Source organism: Galleria mellonella, unplaced genomic scaffold (genome assembly GCF_026898425.1).
Source record: "Galleria mellonella isolate WM207_F2 unplaced genomic scaffold, CSIRO_AGI_GalMel_v1 utg37, whole genome shotgun sequence".
NCBI classification, from domain to species: domain Eukaryota; kingdom Metazoa; phylum Arthropoda; class Insecta; order Lepidoptera; family Pyralidae; genus Galleria; species Galleria mellonella.
In genome coordinates, this window is record NW_026442087.1 from 1,469,402 (window position 1) to 1,492,201 (window position 22,800).

At 35.1% G+C, this 22,800-nt stretch overlaps 1 protein-coding gene across 4 annotated transcripts in view; it reads right to left on the reverse strand.

Moving 5' to 3' along the window:
* Positions 1 to 22,800, reverse strand: part of LOC113515385 (protein GDAP2 homolog) — a 110,754-nt gene that overhangs the window by 61,136 nt on the left and 26,818 nt on the right. For 3 of the 4 annotated variants that reach the window (XM_052897581.1, XM_052897582.1, XM_052897583.1), the window contains exons 2-5: positions 7,360 to 7,534; positions 4,346 to 4,488; positions 548 to 680; positions 74 to 183 (exon numbers count right to left, since the gene is read on the reverse strand). In XM_052897581.1, coding sequence (XP_052753541.1) covers positions 74 to 183; positions 548 to 680; positions 4,346 to 4,488; positions 7,360 to 7,517 — 544 coding nt within the window. In that variant the 5' untranslated portion in view covers positions 7,518 to 7,534. Of the gene's footprint in view, positions 1 to 73; positions 184 to 547; positions 681 to 4,345; positions 4,489 to 7,359; positions 7,535 to 11,666; positions 11,756 to 22,800 lie in introns of those variants that run through there. The other variant, XM_052897580.1, reaches the window with a different exon arrangement.

Sequence of the window (22,800 nt, forward strand, 5' to 3'; positions counted from 1 at the left end):
AACATGAAATTCGTGATTCGAAATGACTCGAAATTTCGGAAAACATTTCATGGTAGGTCCTCAGGTTACTTACGTAAGGCAATATGCGCGGCCAGATCAGGCGGGAAGTTCCTGCGAGGCGTGTTGATGACACAGAGCGCCAACGACCGCGCACCCAGCTCCGCCGCCTTGTGCAGCACGTTCCTGCAACGACAACTGGTTCAAACAGCCATCAGGGAGCGATAGCACCCATTGGGTACCTCATTTTCGCATATGAGGTCAGCTAAGCCGTTGCACGTCGACCCATCGGGATCGGAGTAATGCGAGGTACCAGTTCTAGTGCTAGCAATATATCCTGTCAGGTCGACCTCCACACAGTTCCCCCTGAGAAACAATCATGACTAATTTATAGTCAAATTCGTTACGATGGGCTAACTGACCTGCTTTCAACGTCACCTATCATCCCTCACTGGTGACCCGCTAGTATATACCGATAGCGCGGGTGGGGTTACCATTCTCATCTCATTATCATGTATAAAAAAAAAACTAATATAAAATTAATACATACTTATAACAGTTCTGTAGCGAAGTCTCGGCAGCTGTATGATACTTAGCGACGTATTTTGGGCTGACCGTGTGTATGACGTGGCGACATCTTAGCTTGAACCCCGGCGTCACCACGACCTCGCCCGTCCGACATTCTGTAAAGGGAAATTGAGATTGTGTTCCACTTAAAAAAAAATCCGACAATTGTGATCAACACATCAGTATTTTGTCATAAACAATTTTATATTTGTTTGAGTACAATGACTCTAATGAGTATTATATTTTTATTAGTTATATGTATCCTGCGGCTCCGCTTGCGTAAATCAATATACAGGGTGTAAGAGACAGTTTGGCAATAATTGAAACAGTGAATTCGGAGCATTATTCTGAACTGAAAACCAATGGGAATTTCTTTCCGGAAAATTTCGAATTTATTGGTCTTTTTTTTTATAATTTAAAATCATGTAATCTATAACATTATGTCATAATATAAAATAATAATATTTTTTTATAGTCAAATACTATTAAATACAAAAAAAAAAAAACAGCAATGTAATAATTGCATTAAAACAATTTCGAAGACAAGTTAAAAAACACGTTAAGTAAAAGAGCACATAAACTACCCGTGTGCCAAATTTCATTCAAACCCGTTCAAAAGATTTTGCGTGAAAGAGTAACAAACATTCATCAATTTGTAAAAACTTTCACATTTATAATATTAATAAGAATTGTATGTGTTAGCCGTGTAGGTGCCGGCATGGAATAGGCCAGCCCTTCCTTTTCCGTGGGTGTCGTAAGAGGTGAATAAGGGAACTTATGGTGAAGGGATGGGCAGCAGCGCCCCTCTTAAAACATCACTAAAAGCCAAACTGCCAACCCGCCTACTAAGCGTGGCAATTACTAGCAAAACCTCTTTTATTGGGGAGACTATGTTCACCAGTAGACTTTTAATGGGCTAATATAACATGTGATATTTATCTAAATTATTTATAATTAGTTAAAAGTCGATTGCTTGGGTACCTCTGTCCCATTCGAGTTTCAACCGTGAAGCAGTTGTGTTTGCATGGTTGTGTTTCGATTTGAAGGGTGGGACATGGTGTGAATTTACTGGGTACAGAGGAATAACACCGAAGTCCTCAGGAATGGCAACGCATGGGGTGTATCATGAGTGAAACAGTATACTCTGTTATGTCCATGGTACTGCTCATTTCCATAGGCGACGGTTACCACTTTTCATCAGGTCCGCCAGGGCCGTCAGCTTGCTTGCCATTCTAAGTTGTATAAAATAAAAAAAAACACGGAATATTTAGCGTATCTTCTGCTTTGTTTTTATATTAATACAATACGGCCACTTGTGCTCTAGACGTAAATATCAAGTAAAAATAACAATTACAGTATTTCAATCGTAATATTATTGACACAGGTGTCATATTTGAATGCTGGCAGCTTTATATTCTTTAACTTTACACTGACATCCCATGTATGACACTCAAAGCTTAACTAGGCGTGCAGGTATTATATACAGTGCCGCATGTAGTAAAAAAATTATTTTCCCTCTATTCAATAATGCACCGCCTATTTATTTCTCGATTCGCCCAATGGTTGATTGGTATAGAACACCGTCCAGTGTTAAGTCCGCCAAATGTGCATAAAATTATACTGTGCATTAAAGTTTAAATAAAATAAATAAACAATGTTATTTTTGTAGTTTAACTTTTTGAAAAGAGCAACAGCTGAGTTTCTTGCCCGTTCTTCTTGGCTGAAATTGCGTTCAGAATGGGCGGTAATGAAAAAATGACTATAGAATGAGGTTTTCCCAAGATACAACAGCATGGGGTTCTTCAAAAGTGGGGCAAAGAGGTTTCTTCAGGGTCGGCAATGTACGCGTAATACCTCTGGTATTGCAGGTGTTCATAGGCTACGGTAACCACTTACCATCAAGTGGGCTGTATGCTTGTTTGCCACCTAAGTGGTATAAAAAAAATATTCAAAAATGCCTAAATCTAAGTTTACATGAATAAAAATATTTTTTCCTCTTTATTCCGCTGGTATATGCTTAAGTGGGATCCCATTATGTTTGTTAGAAGGCAAATTATACAATATTTTATAGATAAGTATTTTGATGAAATATATAATATTGTTTTTACTAATATTATAATGTGATCGAATGTTTGTTTGTTTGTTACTTCTAGGTAAGCAGCCAACAGCACCTAACAGTTCAATCAACCATCATGAAATTTTGTATACACAATATTTGGAATTTTTATTAAGGGGTTTTTTCAACCAATTTCGAAAAGAAGGAAATTCTTATTTATTGTATTTTTTATTGTTTGTTATTTTTAACTCCATTATTAGGAACCGATTTGAAAAATCCTTTTTTTATATAAAAAAATATATATACACATTGGTCATTTGGTTGAAGTAGTTTTTAGTTTATAAATCAAAATAACTGGTTTGCCATAATTGAAGTAGGTAATTTTTTTTTGGGTAACAATCTTAAATTATACAGCGTGAAATTTAACTGGTTGATTATCCGCAGCGAAAAAAATTGGGCTCAGTAGTACTATCGATTCCAAAAGTAAAATAAAAAAAAAATAACATGGTTTTTTTTTTCGAATAATCAAAAAAAAAAATTCACCAACTCGAAAGCGTGAGAAACAATTAGTAACACATTAGACGTAACGTATTACTACGAGCGTATTTCATTCATTAAAACAAAGACACCGATGGTGTGTCGTGTGAAATCAAATTGATAAAGCAAAATAAGCTCTAACGCGTACGAGATAGGTACCTTTTGACCGCATGTCGACATCGCCGTAGGGTCGGGTCGTGTCGTGTAGTATTTTATATTTATATAAATGTAGCAAATATTTTTAATGTATTCAATATTTGTTTGTAACGGAACGTATAATGAACGAGAATGAACGAATGTGCACGAGTAAGATTTTTTTTTTTCATTTAATAGTTTCCTCTTGTCGGTGCAACTAATTCATGCATCTTCTTCCAGCCAGCTCTATTCCAGGCCATATCCTTGATCTCCCTATACGACATGACACCTAGTGTTTCTTTTATCTGTCCCACGTACTTATTCCTCGGTCTTCCTCTTCCTCTTTTGCCCTCTATTTTTCCTTCAACAATGCTTTTATAAAAATCGTCATGTCGTATAACGTGGCCCAGCATTTTGCCTCTTCTATTCTCTATTATTTTAATTAATGTTCTTTCCTCGTTCACTCTTTTCAGGACTTCCTCATTCGTAAGTAAGTGACGAGTATGATTGACAGATTGAAAAGATTACATTAATTCTTGCTACGGTGTTCTAGATAGATGGTTAACGGTGTTATATTTTTGAATAATTTAAAAAAAAGTTTTAAATACATAGTAATACGGAGCAAGTAAATTTCATTTTGAAAACCCTCGGTCCTATATAAATGTCAACAAATTCCAGTCATGCGAACGTAGGCGAGAGTAAAAACTAGTACTTTACCAAGACTTTGTACAAAAGTCGATTGCTTGGGTAACTCTGTCCCATTCGAGTTCCAACCGTGAAGCAGTTGTGTTTGCATGACTGTGTTTCGGCTTGAAGGGTGGGATATGGCGTGAATTTACTGGGTACAGAGGAATAACACCTAAGTCCTCAGGAATGACAACGCATGGGGGGTGTCGTGGGCGAAACAGTTATGTCATACTCTGTTATGTCCATGGTGCTGCTCATGTCTATAGGCGACGGTTACCACTTTCCATCAGGTGGGCGGTCAGCTTGTTTGCCATTCTAAGTTGTATAAAAAAAAAAAAAAAAACTAGTAGCAACAAAATGCCCTACCAAGTCCCCTGGTGATAATCTCCTCCTTCAACTCCGGGCCCGCCACCTGCATGATGCGCTCGCTGACCGCATTGCACTCGGTCAGCGTCTCGTCCGTCGTGTTTGTAATGGCATCCACCTCCAGCGACGTGATGTCACCTTGCCTGTAAATAATATTAAAAAACGGGATACAAATTGGAATCTTCAGTAATAACACATTTGAGCACTTCAAAGCAAAGCAATTATAAACGTTAACACAAGAGGGGGAGGGATTAAAAGTAATGTGGACTACCAGTCCTATTGCTAGCACTATACCTTGTCAGGTCGACCTCCACGTGGTTTCCTCTGGCAACCATCATGCTGAATGCCAGATGTATTCATCAGGATGGGCGAACTGACCTGCCTTTTCATTCTCACCTATCATCCCTACCTGGTGCCCCGCTAGCGTATACCGTTAGCGCAGGCGTGGTTACCATTCCATTATCATCTATAAAAAAAAAATTAACACACACAACGACAAACGAGATATTTCGTAGATATCCTACATCAATGGTTGCTTCTTTAAGAAGTTCTGTTTCGCTTTTATTTCCAGAGGGCGCTCCGGTTGCTGCGTGTCGAGTTGATGAGATACAAGTGAAAATTAATCAGTAGCTCACTAGATGGCACCACAAGTAGTATGATGTAAAATATTTAACAGGATTGAATTAGGAGGAAAAGGCATAATAGCAAGCCAGCACAAAAGCGGTAGCGGTCAATTGTCACAAAAATAAAAAGGGCCCGACACTGAATTAAATCCTATCGACTGCAAATGAATTTTTTTTATTCAACTTAGAATGGCATACAAGATGACGGCCAACCTGAGCGAAAATGTTAAACGTCGCCTATAGATATGAGCAGTAGTATGGACATAACCCCATGCATTGCTATTCCTGAGAACTCAGATGTTATTCCTCTGTACCCTGTAAATTACGCCATATCCCACCCTTCAAACCGAAACACAGCCACGCAAACTGCTTCACGGTTGGAATAAGAATAGGACAGAGGTACCCAAGCAAACGACTTTTGTACAAAGTCTCCCTCTGGGAATTGAGAAAATGAACTGCTTAATTTTTTTACATCCAAATATAATCTGCACCAATTCAAGGAAAATGTGCATTTGGCATTGGCTATTCCTGGGCTTGCGAACTCCATCTTAGACCACATCATCGCGTTCCATCAAGCGAACGATTAAATGAACATTTATTTACAAAAAACATGGTAAGTATATAGAGGTGAACAATAGGTATAAGTCCTCAGATCTCGCTGTAATTAGGCATGCAAAATTTAAAACTTAAAAAATATAAATGTTAATTGAATGAGTCATTAAAACAATTAGTAACGTTATAAGAAAATGCAAGCGTGAGATCGTGATCAATCGCGGGACACTTTCAATGGAAAATAAAGAAGTTCTTGAAAATCGTTTAAAAACGGCGCGAGCCACAGTTGTTGCTACCACATAAACGGATGACGTCTGTACGCTGGCCTGACTTGGTGTATAGTTTTGTTTGCAGTACTAATTAATGAAGACATATACGTAAAAAATATTAATAAATTATCTGTTCCTTTATTTCTTCTATACTTATTTTCAAGTAGTGTTTCTTACAATATCATAGAAATGAAAAAAAGTGGTGTCGTACTCTGTCACAAGGAGAACATATCCGGTAGTTACTATTTTATTTTTAAAATTGAAGATTAGTGTAGGTGTGAAGGGTGATGTTAGGTCAGTTAGTCCCTTATGATGAATTTGGTAGAAATTTACGATATGATTCATCTGTCAATTCCGCAGGAGGCTCAACATAAAAATATAAAGTGACATTTACTACTACGTTAATATTTAAGCATTGTTTTTATGATATATGGAATGGTAAATGGTATGGTAGTTATAGTCGCATATAGATATCAATAGCATCTTGGACATTACAGAATACACTGTAACGACCATGGCACCTCTAATGCGTTAACATTTATGAGGACTAAGGTATTACGTCTCGGTACCCTTTAATTGATCTACCATAATCCAACCTTCAAACCAACACTACATAAATACAGCTACTTCAGCTAATCTTTTTCTGATCTAGTCTGTACCAGACTATATGCTTGCCCGTGGCCCGATACAGGTAAGCACAATTATACTGGGCGTATGGTTGTTTACAATAAGCATGTAAAAAAAAACTACATATTTGCAATTATAATTTATACAATAGATAGTTTTCTATAAGAATCTGAGTTCTACAGTTTTTTAAAAAGATTGATCAACGTCTCGCTGTTCCAAATCGTTATTATCGCGAGAATTGAAGCGGAAGCAAAGTAGAGTAAATGAAGGAATGCCCCCAACTGCATATTCTTTCGGTAGCTGAGAGACTTAGAGTACCTAGTATGAGATCTTGCAGGAATTACCAATAAAGCGAGCACTAAATACATCAGAAATTTTAATAGTTACGTAGATAAATACTAAGGATTGTTTTTAAGGCAGCATATAATGCATTGCAGGGAGTTAGTGCATGCAGGTGGTTTAGGATCGTTCTTTATGGCAATATATGGGGGACTCCTATATTCAGCAGTGGCGAAGTGAGGTCGCTCTGCGAGGCTTGTGACGATCCCAGGAAGCTTCTGTGCTTCTGGGCTGACTGTGAGCCGTGACTCATACGAACAATGGTCCAAATGAGAGGTTTAAAGCGGAAAATAGAGTTCAATTTACATTACAGCAGTGGCGAATAATAACTTTTTTTTTTAATAAATGATAATGGAATGGTAACCCCGCCTGCGCTACCGGTATACACCGACGGGGCACCAGTGAGGGATGATACGTGAAAATGAAAGAGCAGCCCAATTAGCAGCCAATTAGTTTCCAGGTGTGACTACGTGGAGGTTGACCTGACACGGTATATTGCTAGCAATGGGACTAGTAGCCCACATTACTAACAGTCCCTTCCCCACCCGGCGAATAATGGCTGAGATGATGATGATATAAACCGTTGCTAAGGGAGTGTACAGACCATATGGCCAGCCGCTGGTTGATGTCGTCATCGAACGGGTAGACCGGCTGCTGGTGCGACGGAGTGTCGCGCGACGCGTAGTCCGCGGGCGGCTGAGTTTGCGACCAGCGCGGTACAGACGCCAGCGCCGCGCCCGCCGAACACGCAGGCGCGCGCATCACGCACCGCGACGGATCTGAAACAGCACCGACATGTTTTTTTAATGGGTGATAATGGAATGGTAACACCACTTGCGCTAACGGTATACTCTGGCAGGACACCAGTGAGGGGTGATAGGTGAGATGGAAGACAGATCAGTTAGCCCATCGTGAATTAGAATTCAGTACGATGGTTTCCAGGGGGGCCATGTGGAGGTCGACCTGGTTGGGTATATTTGTAGCAATGGGGCCATTATTAACAATTTCTCTTCCCCGCATTGACATGTTCATCAGTTAGAATCGAAAAGATAGGTACCATCTTCTCAGTTGATTCTTGGTGTAATATAAGCAATACGTTCCAGGCTTAGATTTAATAGATAGAGCTTCAAGCCACAAAAACGGGTCAACTTTTTGTCAGTTAATTGTCAAATTAGGTGACTCGTTTTTTTTTTCAGTGTTCTATATATTTGCGCACATAATGTATCTTGACGTATCTATATTTAATTATTTAATAAATAAAATGAGTTTTTACGCATTAAAGAAAATGCAAAAATTATAAGACAAATATAGAAGTTGTAAAGAAATAACTCATAACGATTTATCACGCAAAATTGTATAAAAAAGTTGAGCCGCTTTTCTCGAAGCATTTGTGTGAAGATACGAGTGTATCTATATGATCTTTTTTTTTTTATACAACTTAGAATGGTAAACAAGCTGACAGCCCACTTGATGGAAAGTGGTAACCGTCGCCTATAGACATGAGCAGTACGACAGACATAACAGAGTATACTGTTTCGCCCATGATACCCCCATGCGTTGCCATTCCTGAGGACTCAGGTGTTATTCCTCCGTACCCAGTAAATTCACGCCATATCTCACCCTTAAAACCGAAACACAGCCATGCAAACACAACTGCTTCACGGTTGAAACACGAAGGGGACAGAGGTACCCAAGCAATCAACTTTTGTACAAAGTCTCCCTCTGGTTCTAAGGTTCCAGGTTCCCCATTTTGGACCATATGGATTTATAGTTTATTCTACGGTTTAATTAGTAAAACAGTTCTAAGTGTTTTGTACGTGTGAAGAACTAATGTAGTCAAGTCGTGCTTTGTTAATTGGAATCTTTGAGTACTGTGGTTATACAATGTCTGCTAATTGTTTAATGATCGCGTTTATTTATTATTCATAAGTAAGCAACTCTATACAATCACCTAAATCAATCATCATGTAGCACAAATAGAGGAAAAAATCCGAAAACCGTGAATTTGTAGTTATTTTACAAAAAGAAAAAAAAATTTAACTTGATGATTTTCTACGAAATCGTCGTTGCGCGAATTCAATTCGCACTTGACCGGATTTTTTTTTTATATAAAAGGAGACCAGAGGGAGATTTTGTACAAAAGTCGATTGCTTGAGTACCTCTGTCTCATTCGTGTTTCAACCGTGAAGCAGTTGTGTTTGCATGGCTGTGTTTCGGTTTGAAGGATGGGATATGACGTGAATTTACAGGATACAGAGGTATAATAACATCTGAGTCCTCAGGAATGGCAACGCATGGGGGTATAATGGGTGAAACAGTATACTCTGTTATGTCCATGACACTGCTTATATCTATAGGCGACGGTTACCACTTGCCATCATGTGGGCCGTTAGCTTGTTTGCCATTCTAAGTTGTATAAAAAAAAAGATCGTTAAGTGGATCACCTTATTTCTTGCTATGCCAAAGTTAGCGGTCTTGCGATCCTTACTCATTCTATTACACATGTATATCCTCTGTGACCCCGTCATGAATGAAAGCGGCAATTATCAATTCAGAGGCAACTTGTAAACTTAAAGAGCCAGTAGTTATTAAAACCAAACGGCCCCACGTCAACTGTCAGGAGGCGATATGAATTAATTATAGATTAACAGCATTCTTGGAAGTAAATACCTTGCAATTTAATACGTGGGACGAAGTCTCTACTAGTGAGTTATTTTGAGACATAGTGTTAGTTCAATCGATGACAAACAATAGACTTATGTACTAAATGTAAAGCGATATAAGGTAAACGGCTTGGACAGATCAAAGCATTAATAAAATTTACACGTTCACATTGTAAACAGTTTTTTATGCCATGAATGTGGAAAGAATAAATCTCGTCTATCCGACAGTAAACCATAACTGTAGCTTAGACTGCTTAACTTGCTAACATCCGAGTTGTGGTTACGTGTGCAAGTTGGAGTTTTAACGTTAGAAACCTTTTTACAGAGCAAACCTTGCCAAAAAGTTCATTCTACAGTTTGTTTTTAGGAAACTACTCTAAAACTGTACTATATGCGATCTGTTACTACAATTTAATTTGTTTATAATTTTGTTAATAGCACATATATCTGCTCCGTCTTGAGCAAACGTTATGAGATGAAGGGAACACGTTACAAGAAATAATAAAAACGTTTCTAAACGTTTTTCACAGACATAAATCGATGGGAGGTGAGAGATGGGATGATAAAATGTAAGCAATGTATCAATGAGTTTCTCGGAACATATTTCGTTGACCGTCGGAGTACCTTTGAGATGAAAAGAGAGGGGGAGGCTTCTGAAAATTTATCTACGATGCTTTGTTTTGCTCCTTTAGAGGTTTATGCAGTACGAGTATGTTAAATTTTCTACCGATTTGAGTATCTTATCGCAAATGTAACTAGAACTTAGAACTGGGTACCGTCTGTACTTCGGGATTTGAGTATTAACTCAAGTATACACAAACTATGGGTCTATGTAATAAAACTTCTATAATGTGGGATGGCTCTGAAATAGTTTTGTGAATTATTTAGGGAAAACGTCAAGCGCGAGTTGACATACAATAATAATGTAGTTTGTACGACTTCGGGGGAAACTTCCATAATTATATCATTCATCTTAAATGCATCACCCTTCTTCCCAATTTAACTAAAGGGTTCAGGGAAATTCCTGCAATAATTTGAAGAAAGTAAAGTTTTACAAAATGAGGTTAAATAATAATTATAGCAATAAGAATGCTTCTTAAATTTCTATTTCACTAATATATCATCACATGTGTAGCTTGAACGTATTTGTTTGTTTTAAGAATAATGTAAATCAAGCATATTCTATTTACTTTCCATTGATTAAAAAATTATACAGTGAGAAGCATTTTTCCTATTCATTGATAGAAATAAATAGAATGATTTGACGGATAATTTAAACACTAGTATTGGATGAACTAGTTTTACTAAAATATCAATAAGAAATAATTGAAAACCGGTATATAATGATCTTGACCTGATCATTATTAACATTGTGGCATAATGTAAGGTAATACAACTATCACAAGTTATTTTTAAATTAATGAATGTAAATAAAAAAAATATATAATTTACATATGGACACGGTTGCTTAATATAATAAAAATAATGTTATTTGACCATCAATTTCTTGATGTAATATTTTCAGATATAAATTAATTCCAATTTCAGAAAATAATATAAATTAGAATTAACAGGATAGCTTAGTATATATTAAGTTTAAAGGAAAAAAAAAAACACTTTGCAGCTTTTATACAATATCCTTTTATGGGCTCGTGAACACGATGATAGAACGGTAATAATTTTGCAATATAATCGAGGTTCACATAACCTATATCTAGGCCATGAACTCCTGTGACGTCACACGATAGATGCCTTTCTCTAAATTCAAATGCACTGAATGAGATGGAAAATTCATTGAAACAGCCACAGAAGATTGAATATTGAAATTTGATAACAAAGAAAAGTAGTATTTATGCGTTGAACGAATATTGGCTGAAATGATTATGTCAGTATTTATAGGCTATATTGTAACATGTATTCTTGCAGTTTTATATTTGTATATTAGTTTAGTGAGTATACGTCCATTTTAATTTTGTATTAATGAGCTCCAAATGTAGACAAAAATAGGTAATATTAGTATTCTGCGACTAGAATAAAATATTGGAATAACAAACGAGCCAACGTGATGGTAAATAGTTGAAAAAAATTATCATTTAGAAATTAAAATCAGACTTATCAAAATTCAAGGACGTATTCTCTGGGCGGGGAATATTCTATACCTCTATATAATACATCGCAAATGTTTCCAGCTCGAAGGTCACAAACGTTACATAAGATTTGGAGAAAATTATATAAATTCGGATCTCACCTAAAATCGTCATTCCACGTACACACGTTATAAGCACGGTAAAGCACTTGATTTGAACTATAAGAATGTAGATTACAATGAGCGCACGTCCACTCGGTTCTAAATACGAAAATCATGTGGTGGTGTGGTCCGGTACACACCCCCGGGGCGGGGGTGACGTGCTGCGCGCTGCGGGGCGGGGTAGGGAAGAGATCGTGACGTCACACGGTCGTCAACCTCGGGAAGTGGGTCAGGAGACCGTGATGGTCGATCTGCAAGCTTGAGGAAGGGACTCGTGATAGAGGTCGTAGGACATTATATCGAGTTAGATAACACATACTAAAGCAAATACCTCCAAAATATAGGATTAGATATTACTAGTAAAGTTGGATGAGAGAATAATATACCTACTTGTCATTATATCTCTGCTCCACTCTAATCATTTTTATATGTATTTTATCAGATTTAATAATCGATATTAGTCGAATCGAAATTTTGAATATCCTTCTGAGGGAGCGTTCTATCAATGACAAAAAATAAACTTAACGATTGGACGCGATATGTTAGTATGAGAAGTTTAAATTTGTTGGCGTTTTTCGACTCGTGCTTCTTTGGATTCAACTTCAAAATCTAATAAATCCCAAAGGATTTCACGTACAATATTTTTTTATATTTCGATAGACTAACATAGTTTTCTTTCTTTTTTTAAAAAAAGAAGAAACACTAAATTAAATAACGTAAATAAATTCAATGCACTATTGTGGGATGTAGTTCCCAGCTGCAAACAGTTGCATCTACAATCGCTACTAACTTTAAACGTAATACAAAAAGCAAATAGTAATGTCGCAACAGCCGGGCTTCTAGCTGAACTTGAGATTAACATACTTTTCTTATTTAACTTTGGCTTTCCTCTAGATTGTGATTGTGAATTCATTGTACGATGTTGCAATCTAGTCTTGTAAATGATGTCATTTGTTTAGTGCGGAGGTGTTAGCTGTGAGGATCTCTGTTTATAGAATTGTTTACATATTGTCAATATTAGCAGACATACTATGTAGGGTAATATTGAAGAACTAATTTCAGCTTTTAAAATAAAAATACTAAAGAATTTAAGATTTTGGTTAATAAAAACATCAATTGTTATAAATTTTGCAAGACAATTCGGCATAATCAACGCAGAGTTAACGAAGATATCGCGTAATGTATAAAACAATTGTTACGAATGGAAAAGAAATTATAAGAAACAGGACAATTGCTCTTTTTAAATTAAGTATTTAGGTGATCTTCATTTAAGTGTATGTCTAACATATTGAGTAATATATTTAAAAGCCCGTGTCTGATTAAGTAACGCCAAATATAATCAAGCGACGACAAACACAGATGTTATTGTCTTATGTAACTATTTTTGATTTTAAAGTGACAATTCTTATTGCAAATGATAGGGTATCCCGTTCTTATTATTATTATAATTCCCATTTATTTTGTGATGATAGTAGTTACTGTTCTTTAGGAAACGAAGAACGAAGTTAGTTTTTTATGGAGTAAAATCCTACTTGCTGCAAACATTGACCCGTTAATATGGTTCCAGTATCAAATTTAATTATTTTAAGTTTCTCGTCTTGTTGTTCATCGGCGTGTTTTGTCATGATTGAAGCTACTTTTGCCAATGATAACATCAAATAATTATCACAACTATTTTCTAAACTGGGTACACAATATTCAATTTCAAGCCTCTTGAGGATTTATTCATTTTACAAAGTGCATCGATTACAAAAATAATAAATACAGTCATTAATTAAATTTTAAAACGTCATTCGCAGATATATTTAGAATTGAAAGAATTCTGTTGGTTATTGATGAATTTAGGAATTCCATTGTCTATTGTTGTACAGAAGGTTAAATTCCTTGTGAATAAAGTTTCAAAAACATTAAATAAAAGACAATACAACTCATAGTAAAATAGAATGTTTTGTACGATGTGTGTATAGTGACGAATATGACCTCATTTGGAGCTAATAAACGTGCGCCGGCGCAGATTACATACAAACAAAGCACGACAATATCGTAACATTGTAAATGTGGATAACAATGGACGGATTTACTGGGATAAACTCGATTTATGGCGGCCGTAACAGCTTGTCTAATTGCGCATAATCAAGAGTAATCTGAAAACTTAATTGTTTTATTTCAGCTAATAAAATCAACAGTTCATAACTGTCTTATTATAATATTTCTTTCACAATCAAGTTCTTAAGAAAAATGAGTTCGCAGACGAAGGGTTTCATGGTTAATAGTTTTGACACAATAACTGAACTGTGGCATAATGTGTGCGAATATCCAATAGAATTACCTGGATACACATAGGAGGAGAAAAGAGAAAGAAAAAGAGAGAGAGAGAGAGAGAGAGATCTCTGTATCACCAGAAAATACTTTCACATATTCTGTTTTTACCTAATGGTTAGTTGGTAGAGAATGCCATATGGCATTAAGCTCGCCATTTGTACAAAATTTTATTGTGCAATAAATAATAAATAAATAAATAAATATTGCTAGATAATAATCCATGGCAGCTTACTTAGCATTCCCGGTGGCCTAATTTTTATTTTATGCGCTATTAAAAATTTTGCCCAGGGGCGACAGATAGGTTACGGCCTGTTCTGTTCACATGTTGATTGAAGAATATTAAAGGAAAATTCAGCGGAAAATACGTATTATATCGTTAAATTACAATGACTCAAGAGCTTTATGTCAAAGGGATATGCAAGGCAGGAATCGTGCTTCTGATGTTGTTTATCAACAGATGGATGGTAGTCAAACATATTTAAACGACTTAATGGATTTTTATGAAATTTGGTATCCAGATAGGATAATTTTCATTCTAATTCATGCGTGCAAACCAGCGGGTTGCAATTAGTTATTTTATGCAACTTAGAATGGCAAACTAGCTGACGCCCCATCTGATAGAAAGTAACCATCGTCTAGACATAAACAGTAATAATACAGTACATATAGTAATAAATAAATAACTTTTGTTGGAATTTCCAAGAAATATCTAAGAAGATTAATTTAAAAAATGTAGCAAAGGACTATTGGTGCAAAGGAGAAGCACAATGGACGTCATAATAACACTAAAAGCGATCTCTACCAGTAGCAATTTTTATAATTACCCTCTTAATTAATATGAATAAGCATAACATTGTTCATGGCATGTTAATTGGCTGGTTTTCTAAGGTGGGTCAAAAGAAACTTAAAACATAGGTTCTGGTTAGTTTTATTTCATACACACAGTGACAACATTATATTAATTAATCAAATATCAGTAAAGGGTATCTTCGTTTTTTTTTCAATAAATTTCAAAAAGAAGGTGCTTCTTAATTCAGTTGTTTTTTTTTTTAAGTTTATTACTTTATAACTTCGTCAGTTGCAAAACTGATTTGGAAAATTATTTTTTTTTATCTGAAAGGATATAATCCCATACAAATTTTGTAAAATCGGTTCCGTAGTATAGTTTAGAAATCAAAATAACAGGTCTTGTCCTGATTGAAGTTGGTTTTTTCTGGAGCACAATCTTATTTTGATTTTTTAATGTTATTAAAAGTTCAAAGTCTGACAGTAAACCATTTCTCTCTGTATAAAGAAATTAAAAAATATTAAAAATTTAAATTAATAAAAGATAAATAAATAAAAATTACAAATCTATGGTATTGTTAAGTGTATTATTACATTGTTGGAGTTTTAATACTGGCTGTTGACACTGACGTTTTTTTAGAACAATGTATTATTTTTAAGTTTGTTCTATGTCAGATTTTTATAAGACATGTCTTGTATTTTTTCACTAAACTTATTATTTTATATCACAAATACATATAAATGTTTTATTACTGCATTCTGCTATTTACAACATACATTACATCTTGACTAATTTTGTGGCTTCTTTTACAATTAACTAAATTATTTTTCATACTGTATAATTATGTTAAAGTAAATGATTTGAATACCTTTAAAAGGCACGTGCATTAATATTGTATTGTATTTAATGTTTCTTAAATATGTTATAATCAAATATGCTGTTGGTGTTTCTATGAATAAATAAATAAATTTCCGTATAAGCCCCATAATAATTATATTACGATAGAAGTACATATTTTTATAAAGTATTATATACGATAAAGAGTTTTTCCACTAATATTACAAATCCAAAATTTTAAAATATTTGGATTCTTTGCGAATTCATCACGATCAATGTGCCGGATTTTGCAAGATCACCATTGCATGTTCATCCATTAAAATAATGACTCAGGATGCTGTGTATTATAGATCAGTTAGGGCTGTTTACGTACAGAGATAAATTCTCTAAATAAGAAGTAATGCAGTAGGCAGTTCATCATATGTATATGTACATGTACATATGTATATTTTTATATGTAGGTATTATTAATATATAAATACTATATTAATATTTATGTTTATTTTATGAATATTTGTATGTTACATACATTATTAGAACATTAAATTATTTATATTTTATATTGCCATATAAAAAATAAATAATTTAATATTCTTTTTTTTAATTGCCATCGAGTATCTCTGCATATTCTAAAGGTTGACTGCTAGACAATGCTTATAGCATTAAATCCGCCTTTTGTGTCACATTTTATTGGTCAATAAAGTTTAAATAAAAGATAGAGAATATATAAATACGCTATATATATATATATATATATATATATATATATATATATAAACATATATATAATATACACTAAATCGTAACCTTATTCATAAAGTTTTATTATGCATCTTAATATGACAAACAAGCTGACGGCCCACCTGATGGAAAGTGGTAACCGTCGCCTAACACATGAGTACCATGGACATAACAGAGTATACTGTTTCATCCATACGGTGCCATTCCTGAGGATTCAGGTATTATTCCTCTGTACCCTGTAAATTCACTGTCAAGTACTCTTACTAACCTATTTTATGTATTGAAGCATTTTGTCACAATTCGAATTGAGATTTTATCTCAAAATGAGAAGCCGAAATACATACAGTTAAAATAAGTTTATGAGATTTATTTGAAAACGTTGTACGTATTGATTCAATTCATTCACATAGTACTCCTTGACTAGTCTTGTAGAGAGAAATATTTTCATTAATATGTCGATGTATTGAAATAAGCCAGTAGGTCAGTCAATATTGTTGTATTATTCAGAGAGAACGCTGGATTCGTAGCCAGCTTGATGCTTGCATGTTGTTTTTTAATGTCATAACTGGTGATTTTCACTGATTCGCATATTTCATTATAGAACACTGAAAATAATACACTCCGTATTGATTTTCAGGATTTAAGCGTAAAAAAAATGAATAATAATATTTTTAATTAATTTCGTGTTTCAACCGTGAAGCAGCTGTGTTTGCATGGCTGTGTTTCGGTTTGAAGGGTGGGATATGGCGTGAATTTACAGGGTACAGAGGAATAACATCTGAATCCTCAGGAATGGCAACGCATGGGGGGTATCATGGGCGAAACAGTATACTGTAACTGCTCAAGTCTATAGGCGACGGTTACCACTTTCCATCAGGTGGATCGTCAGCATATTTGCCATTCTAAGTTGTATAAAAAACAAATATTGCGATAAAATCATCGGTTTAGACTTGAGGAAGATATCATAGATAGATAGATAGCGTCCCTCTTTCATGCTTTCATAATATCACGAAAGCCTAACTGCGGTTGCCAGCCCGCTCGCCAGGGAGGAAAGGGATTGTTAGTAATAGGATTCTTGACAGCACCATTGCTAGCAATATACTCTATTAGATCGACCTCCACGTGGTTCCTTCTGGAAATAATCGTGGGTAATTCTTGTTAAATTTGTTACGATGGGTTTACTGACCTATTTCATCGTCACCTATCATCACTCACTGATGTCCCACCAGTGTATACCGATAGCGCAGGCGCGGTTGTCATTCCATTATCACTTATTAAAAAAAAAAAATATTTTCTCAGTTTTGCTAAGCGTGGCAACTGCTGGCAAAACTGAGAAAATAAATGAATATGAATATTATTTAAACAATTAATACTTTCAGAATATTTAAGTTCCGTAAACGGTAAATATGTATAAAAAGTTTTACGCAATCGACCATATATTATTACGATATACATGATTTGGTTAGTCGAATAATATTTATGTATGTACAATTAGATAGGTATACATGCATCATTTATGACCTACCTATCCTTCTATATATATATATATATATATATATATATATATATATATATATATATATATATATATATATATATATATATATATATATATATATTCAATTGCCGAATGTATATCAATAATATATATACATTCGGCAATTGAATATGTATATAAATCCGAATGCATCAATAAAGAACGGTCGCTATTTGGCCAATTTTAAAAAGGACAAATTGAAAAATTGTAGGGAAAATTAAAAAATTACGTTATAAAAATTTCCGTGAGAGACAGAAGACAGTAGGATGATATCTAAGAACAAGAATTTACAAAATCTTTGGATGATATTAAAAAAAAAAAATGTTAGAATTGAAAGATTATTTTGTGCCATTTTGTACATTAATACATCCGCGCGAAGTCGGCGCGATATTATATTAGTGAGGATTTAATTTATGCGACCAAGGGCTTTTAATGAACATTATCAAATTGTGCCGTGAGCTGCCATTCCAACTGTCTACCATTGTAGTCATGAGCCAAAAATGGCATGACCAAAATTAAGGGGACATTCAACTTTGTTTTACATCGACTTTATTTTATCGTGAATCTAAACTGCACAGTGGGTACAATGAACCTATCCGTGTTCCACAATTTATTATGTTGATTTTGCATAATTTTCAAGTATAGAGAATAGAAATTATTACAATCATGCAATAATATCTAAATTCATACATGTTTGAAACTACCAGAGGGAGACTTTGTACAAAAGTCGTTTGCTTGGGTAACTCTGTTCCATTCGTGTTTCTACCGTGAAGCAGTTGTGTTTGTATAGTTGTGTTTCGGTTTGAAGGGTGAGATATGGCAGTGAATTTATAGGGTACAGAGGAATAACACTTTAGTTCTCAGAAATGGCAACGCATGGGGGTATCATGGGCGAAACAGTATACTCTGTTATGTCCATGGTACTGCTCATGTCTATAGGCGACGGTTACCACTTTGCATCAAGTGGGCCGTCAGCATGTTTGCCATTCTAAACTGTATAAAAAACTCTCCAATCATGTATAATAGATACTCATATATTTGCTGAGAAGAAACTAATTTTTTACACTAATAGTGGAATTCTACTTTCTTAATATCAGTCTATTTAGATATTCTCACTAACAATTACAAAGAGAACAGACAGGACAATAACAAGGAAAACTACATTCAAAACACCATTTACGTACAAAACTAGGTATCAGTTTATATGAAGCAGTTACATCACCTTTTTATAATAACGATTGCGCAACAATCATTGATTGGTAAATAAAAAAATTAAACATAAATATATATTAGATAGATAGCCGTGTGGTCCCGGCATAGAATAGGCTACCCTTTCTTTCTCGTGGGTATCATAAAAGGTGATTAAGGGATGGCGAGGGACGGGCAGCAGCGTTCCGCTTAAAATATCACTAAAGCCTAACTGCAGGGGGAAAGGGATTGTTAGTAATGGGATCTAATTACTCCATTACTAGCAAAACACCCTATCAGGTGGACTTCCTCGCGATTTCCCATGGAAACTATCGTGGTTAATTCTAGTGGAATTATTCACGATGGGCTAACGGAACTGCTTTCATCGTCACCTATCATCCCTTACTGATGCTCCGCCAGCGTATACCGATAGCGCAGGCAGGGTTATCATTTCATTATCACCCATTAAAAAAAAACCTAACTGCGGTTGTCAACCCACTTGCCAAACGTGGTAACTATTGGCAAAACTCTCCAAAATGGGGATGCCTATGTTCAGCTGTGGACAATTAGCGGCTGATATGGATATATTGGATGGAAAAGGAATATTATGAAAATGGGCACAAAAATCATCATCCAATTTGCCTTGATATGAACTCGCATCATCTACGCCACGCCAGTACTCTGATTAGTAAACAGTAGCTCATGGGGGGGAAAGGGATTGTTAGTAATGGAGACTGAGAATCCCAATGTTAGCAATATACCCAACCAGGTTGACCTCGCGGTTCCCCCTGGAAACTATCATGGTTAATTCCTGATGAATTCATCATGATGGGCTAAATGGCCTGTTTTCATTCTCATCCATCACCCTTTACTGGTGCTCCGCCAGCGTATCCCGTTAGCGCAGGCGGGGTTACCATACCATTTTCACTCATCAAACAGTAGCTCATGTTTTAAATTTTTCAATCACTTATTGTAATATGACTCTTCATGTTTAATAATATTTCTATACCAATTTGCAATTTATTTGTCAAGTGTCTATTCCTAATGAAATTGTTTGTATATTGGGTGATTTTGTTTGATGCCCGAAAATAGAATAACAACCTTGTCTGGGCTATACGTTTATGCTGGCGGGATAACTGTGTAATAATTCTATCACTACTAGAATAATATTAATATATCCTATATATTGTAGTTAAATATGTATTGGCTGGGGGGAAAGAGACTGTTAGCAATGGAGTTTAACAGCCCCATTGCTAGCAATATGCCCTATTAGGTTGACCTCCACGTGGTTCCCCTGGAAACCATCGTGAACAATTCTTGTTGAATTCGTCACGATGGGCTAACTGACCTGCTTCATCCTCACCTATCATCTTTCATTGGTGCCCCGCCGGTATATACCGATAGCACAGGTGGGGTTAACATTCCATTAACAACTATTAAAAAAAATATATATGGTATATATTGGCTCCAGAAAGGTTATGTTAAACATATATTCGATATATATCAAAATGAAAGAAAGAAAGAAATAATTTTTTTTTTTTTATTTATAATATAATTAAATAATATAATATAATTTTCTTTCTTTCTTTCTTTCAAAATGAAGAGTCGATTGTGAAATGATAAAATTGATATAGACATCCTTGGTGTATGCGTAATTTTTTTTTTGTTGGGTGAAAATGGAATGGTAACCCCGCCTGCGCTAACGGGATACGCTGGCGGAGCACCAGTGAAGGGTGATCGATGAGAATAAAAACAGGCCAGTTAGCCTATCATGATGAATTCATCAGGAATTAACCATGAAAGTTTCCAGGGGGAACCGCGAGGAGGTCGACCTGTTTGGGTATATTGCTAGCAATGGGATTCTCAGTCTCCATCACTAACAATCCCTTTCCCCCCTATGCGTAATATTGAAATGGGCAATGACCATTTTTCCACTATTAACGTCAAGAAAAACCAAATATAAAGACATCAGATTTCCATATGGTCCCGACATATATTGGATCATGAAGAACTCAATGATCGAGAGATGGACCTCCTCCTTCTTAAAACATTACCAAAGCCGAACTGCGGTTGTCAACCCGCCTGTCAAATGTGACAATTACTTGCAAAACTATATTTATGGGAGAGGTTTTATGTTCAGCAGTGGACAGTTAACGGCTGATATAATAATAATAGACATCAGAACGGTATTGATATTACTCATGCCTATTTTTTTTGGGCAATGTTTTGGGTTTGGATTCCCAAGCACTTGCATGTACGCTCGCGTATGCCAAGGTTTGCTGTTAGTTGCTGTTGGACATGAATAGTGGATTTGGGCTTCATCATTAAATGGGTACTGAGAGCATGACTTTTAAGATTTTTCCATTCCTGAGGACTCAGGTGTTATTCCTCTGTACCCTATAAATTCACGCCATATCCCACCCTTCAAACCGAAACATAGCCATGCAAACACAACTGCTTCACGGTTGAAACACGAATGGGACAGAGGTACCCAAGCAATCGACTTTTGTACAAAGTCTCCCTCTAGTAAATTATAGTATAAAATTATTAAAAACTCAAACCATCTTTATTCAAATAGACTTGTGCACAAGGATGTAATAAGTAGCATGAAGTAACAAACAGCATATATCCATTGAAACCTACGGCGTATAAATAAATTAATGAATGGTTGATTTAATTAATTACGAATGACCGGACACACGTACCAACTAATGAATGAGCGGATGGATGGATTGATGCAGGAATTAATGAATCATTGATTTAGGCTTTAGCAGAATATTGGTAGAATTTACAAAAATAATAAAAATAATAATAAAAAAAATAAGTCGTATTAATATTCTAAATGAGCATGTTTGTAAGGGCAGATAGATTGTTGTTACTCTTTCATGAAAATATCACTGTATGGATTTAAATAAAATTTGGTACATAGATAGGTTATGTGTTAACTAGCATATAAGATACCTTACGTATTTACTGACTCATATAAGCGAAGCCGCGGGACATTGTCATCATCATCATCACATTAGACGCTATCTGTACACTGCTGTACATTGGCCACCCCATAGACCATCATGAGGACCTTATGGCATTTACCGTTGGGAGGTTTTTGCCAGTCAACTATTGGCAACTATGCAGTTTGCCACGGGATACCGTTAGTAAATCATGTTACATTTTGCTCGCAAGAAATAATTTTATTATAACATGCATTGTCTAGTAATCTCACTATTATTAATAAAATTAACAAAACTGATATTTTTTTTAAATTTTTAATGGGCATTCACCTTCTTTAAGTGTATCATCCCTATTGAGCCCTGTACTGATTTCTCAGATAAGATTTTATCTGCTTTGCTTATTCTCAGAAAGAGAAGTATTAATGGGCATCAAGACTTTTGAGATGCTTAAAAATAAAAAATTAAATATAACTCAGAATCCTGTGGTCACATGTAGATTTTACTTCGCTATAAGCAATATTTTGCTCTATGAAGAAATGCTGTAGTTTTAATCGCTACAAAATTAATATGGAATAAACAAGAAGTAAACTGTTTACTTTTTAATGTTTTACTGTAATTCCTATATATTGCAAGTAGAATTATAAAAAACGGTTCATAATTCATAAAACATAATAATTTTATTCATAGAAATAAATTTGACAACAACTTCCAAGTGAAATTGTATTTGAGATATGAATAATTTTCACAAGAAATATGCATTTCTATTTTTTT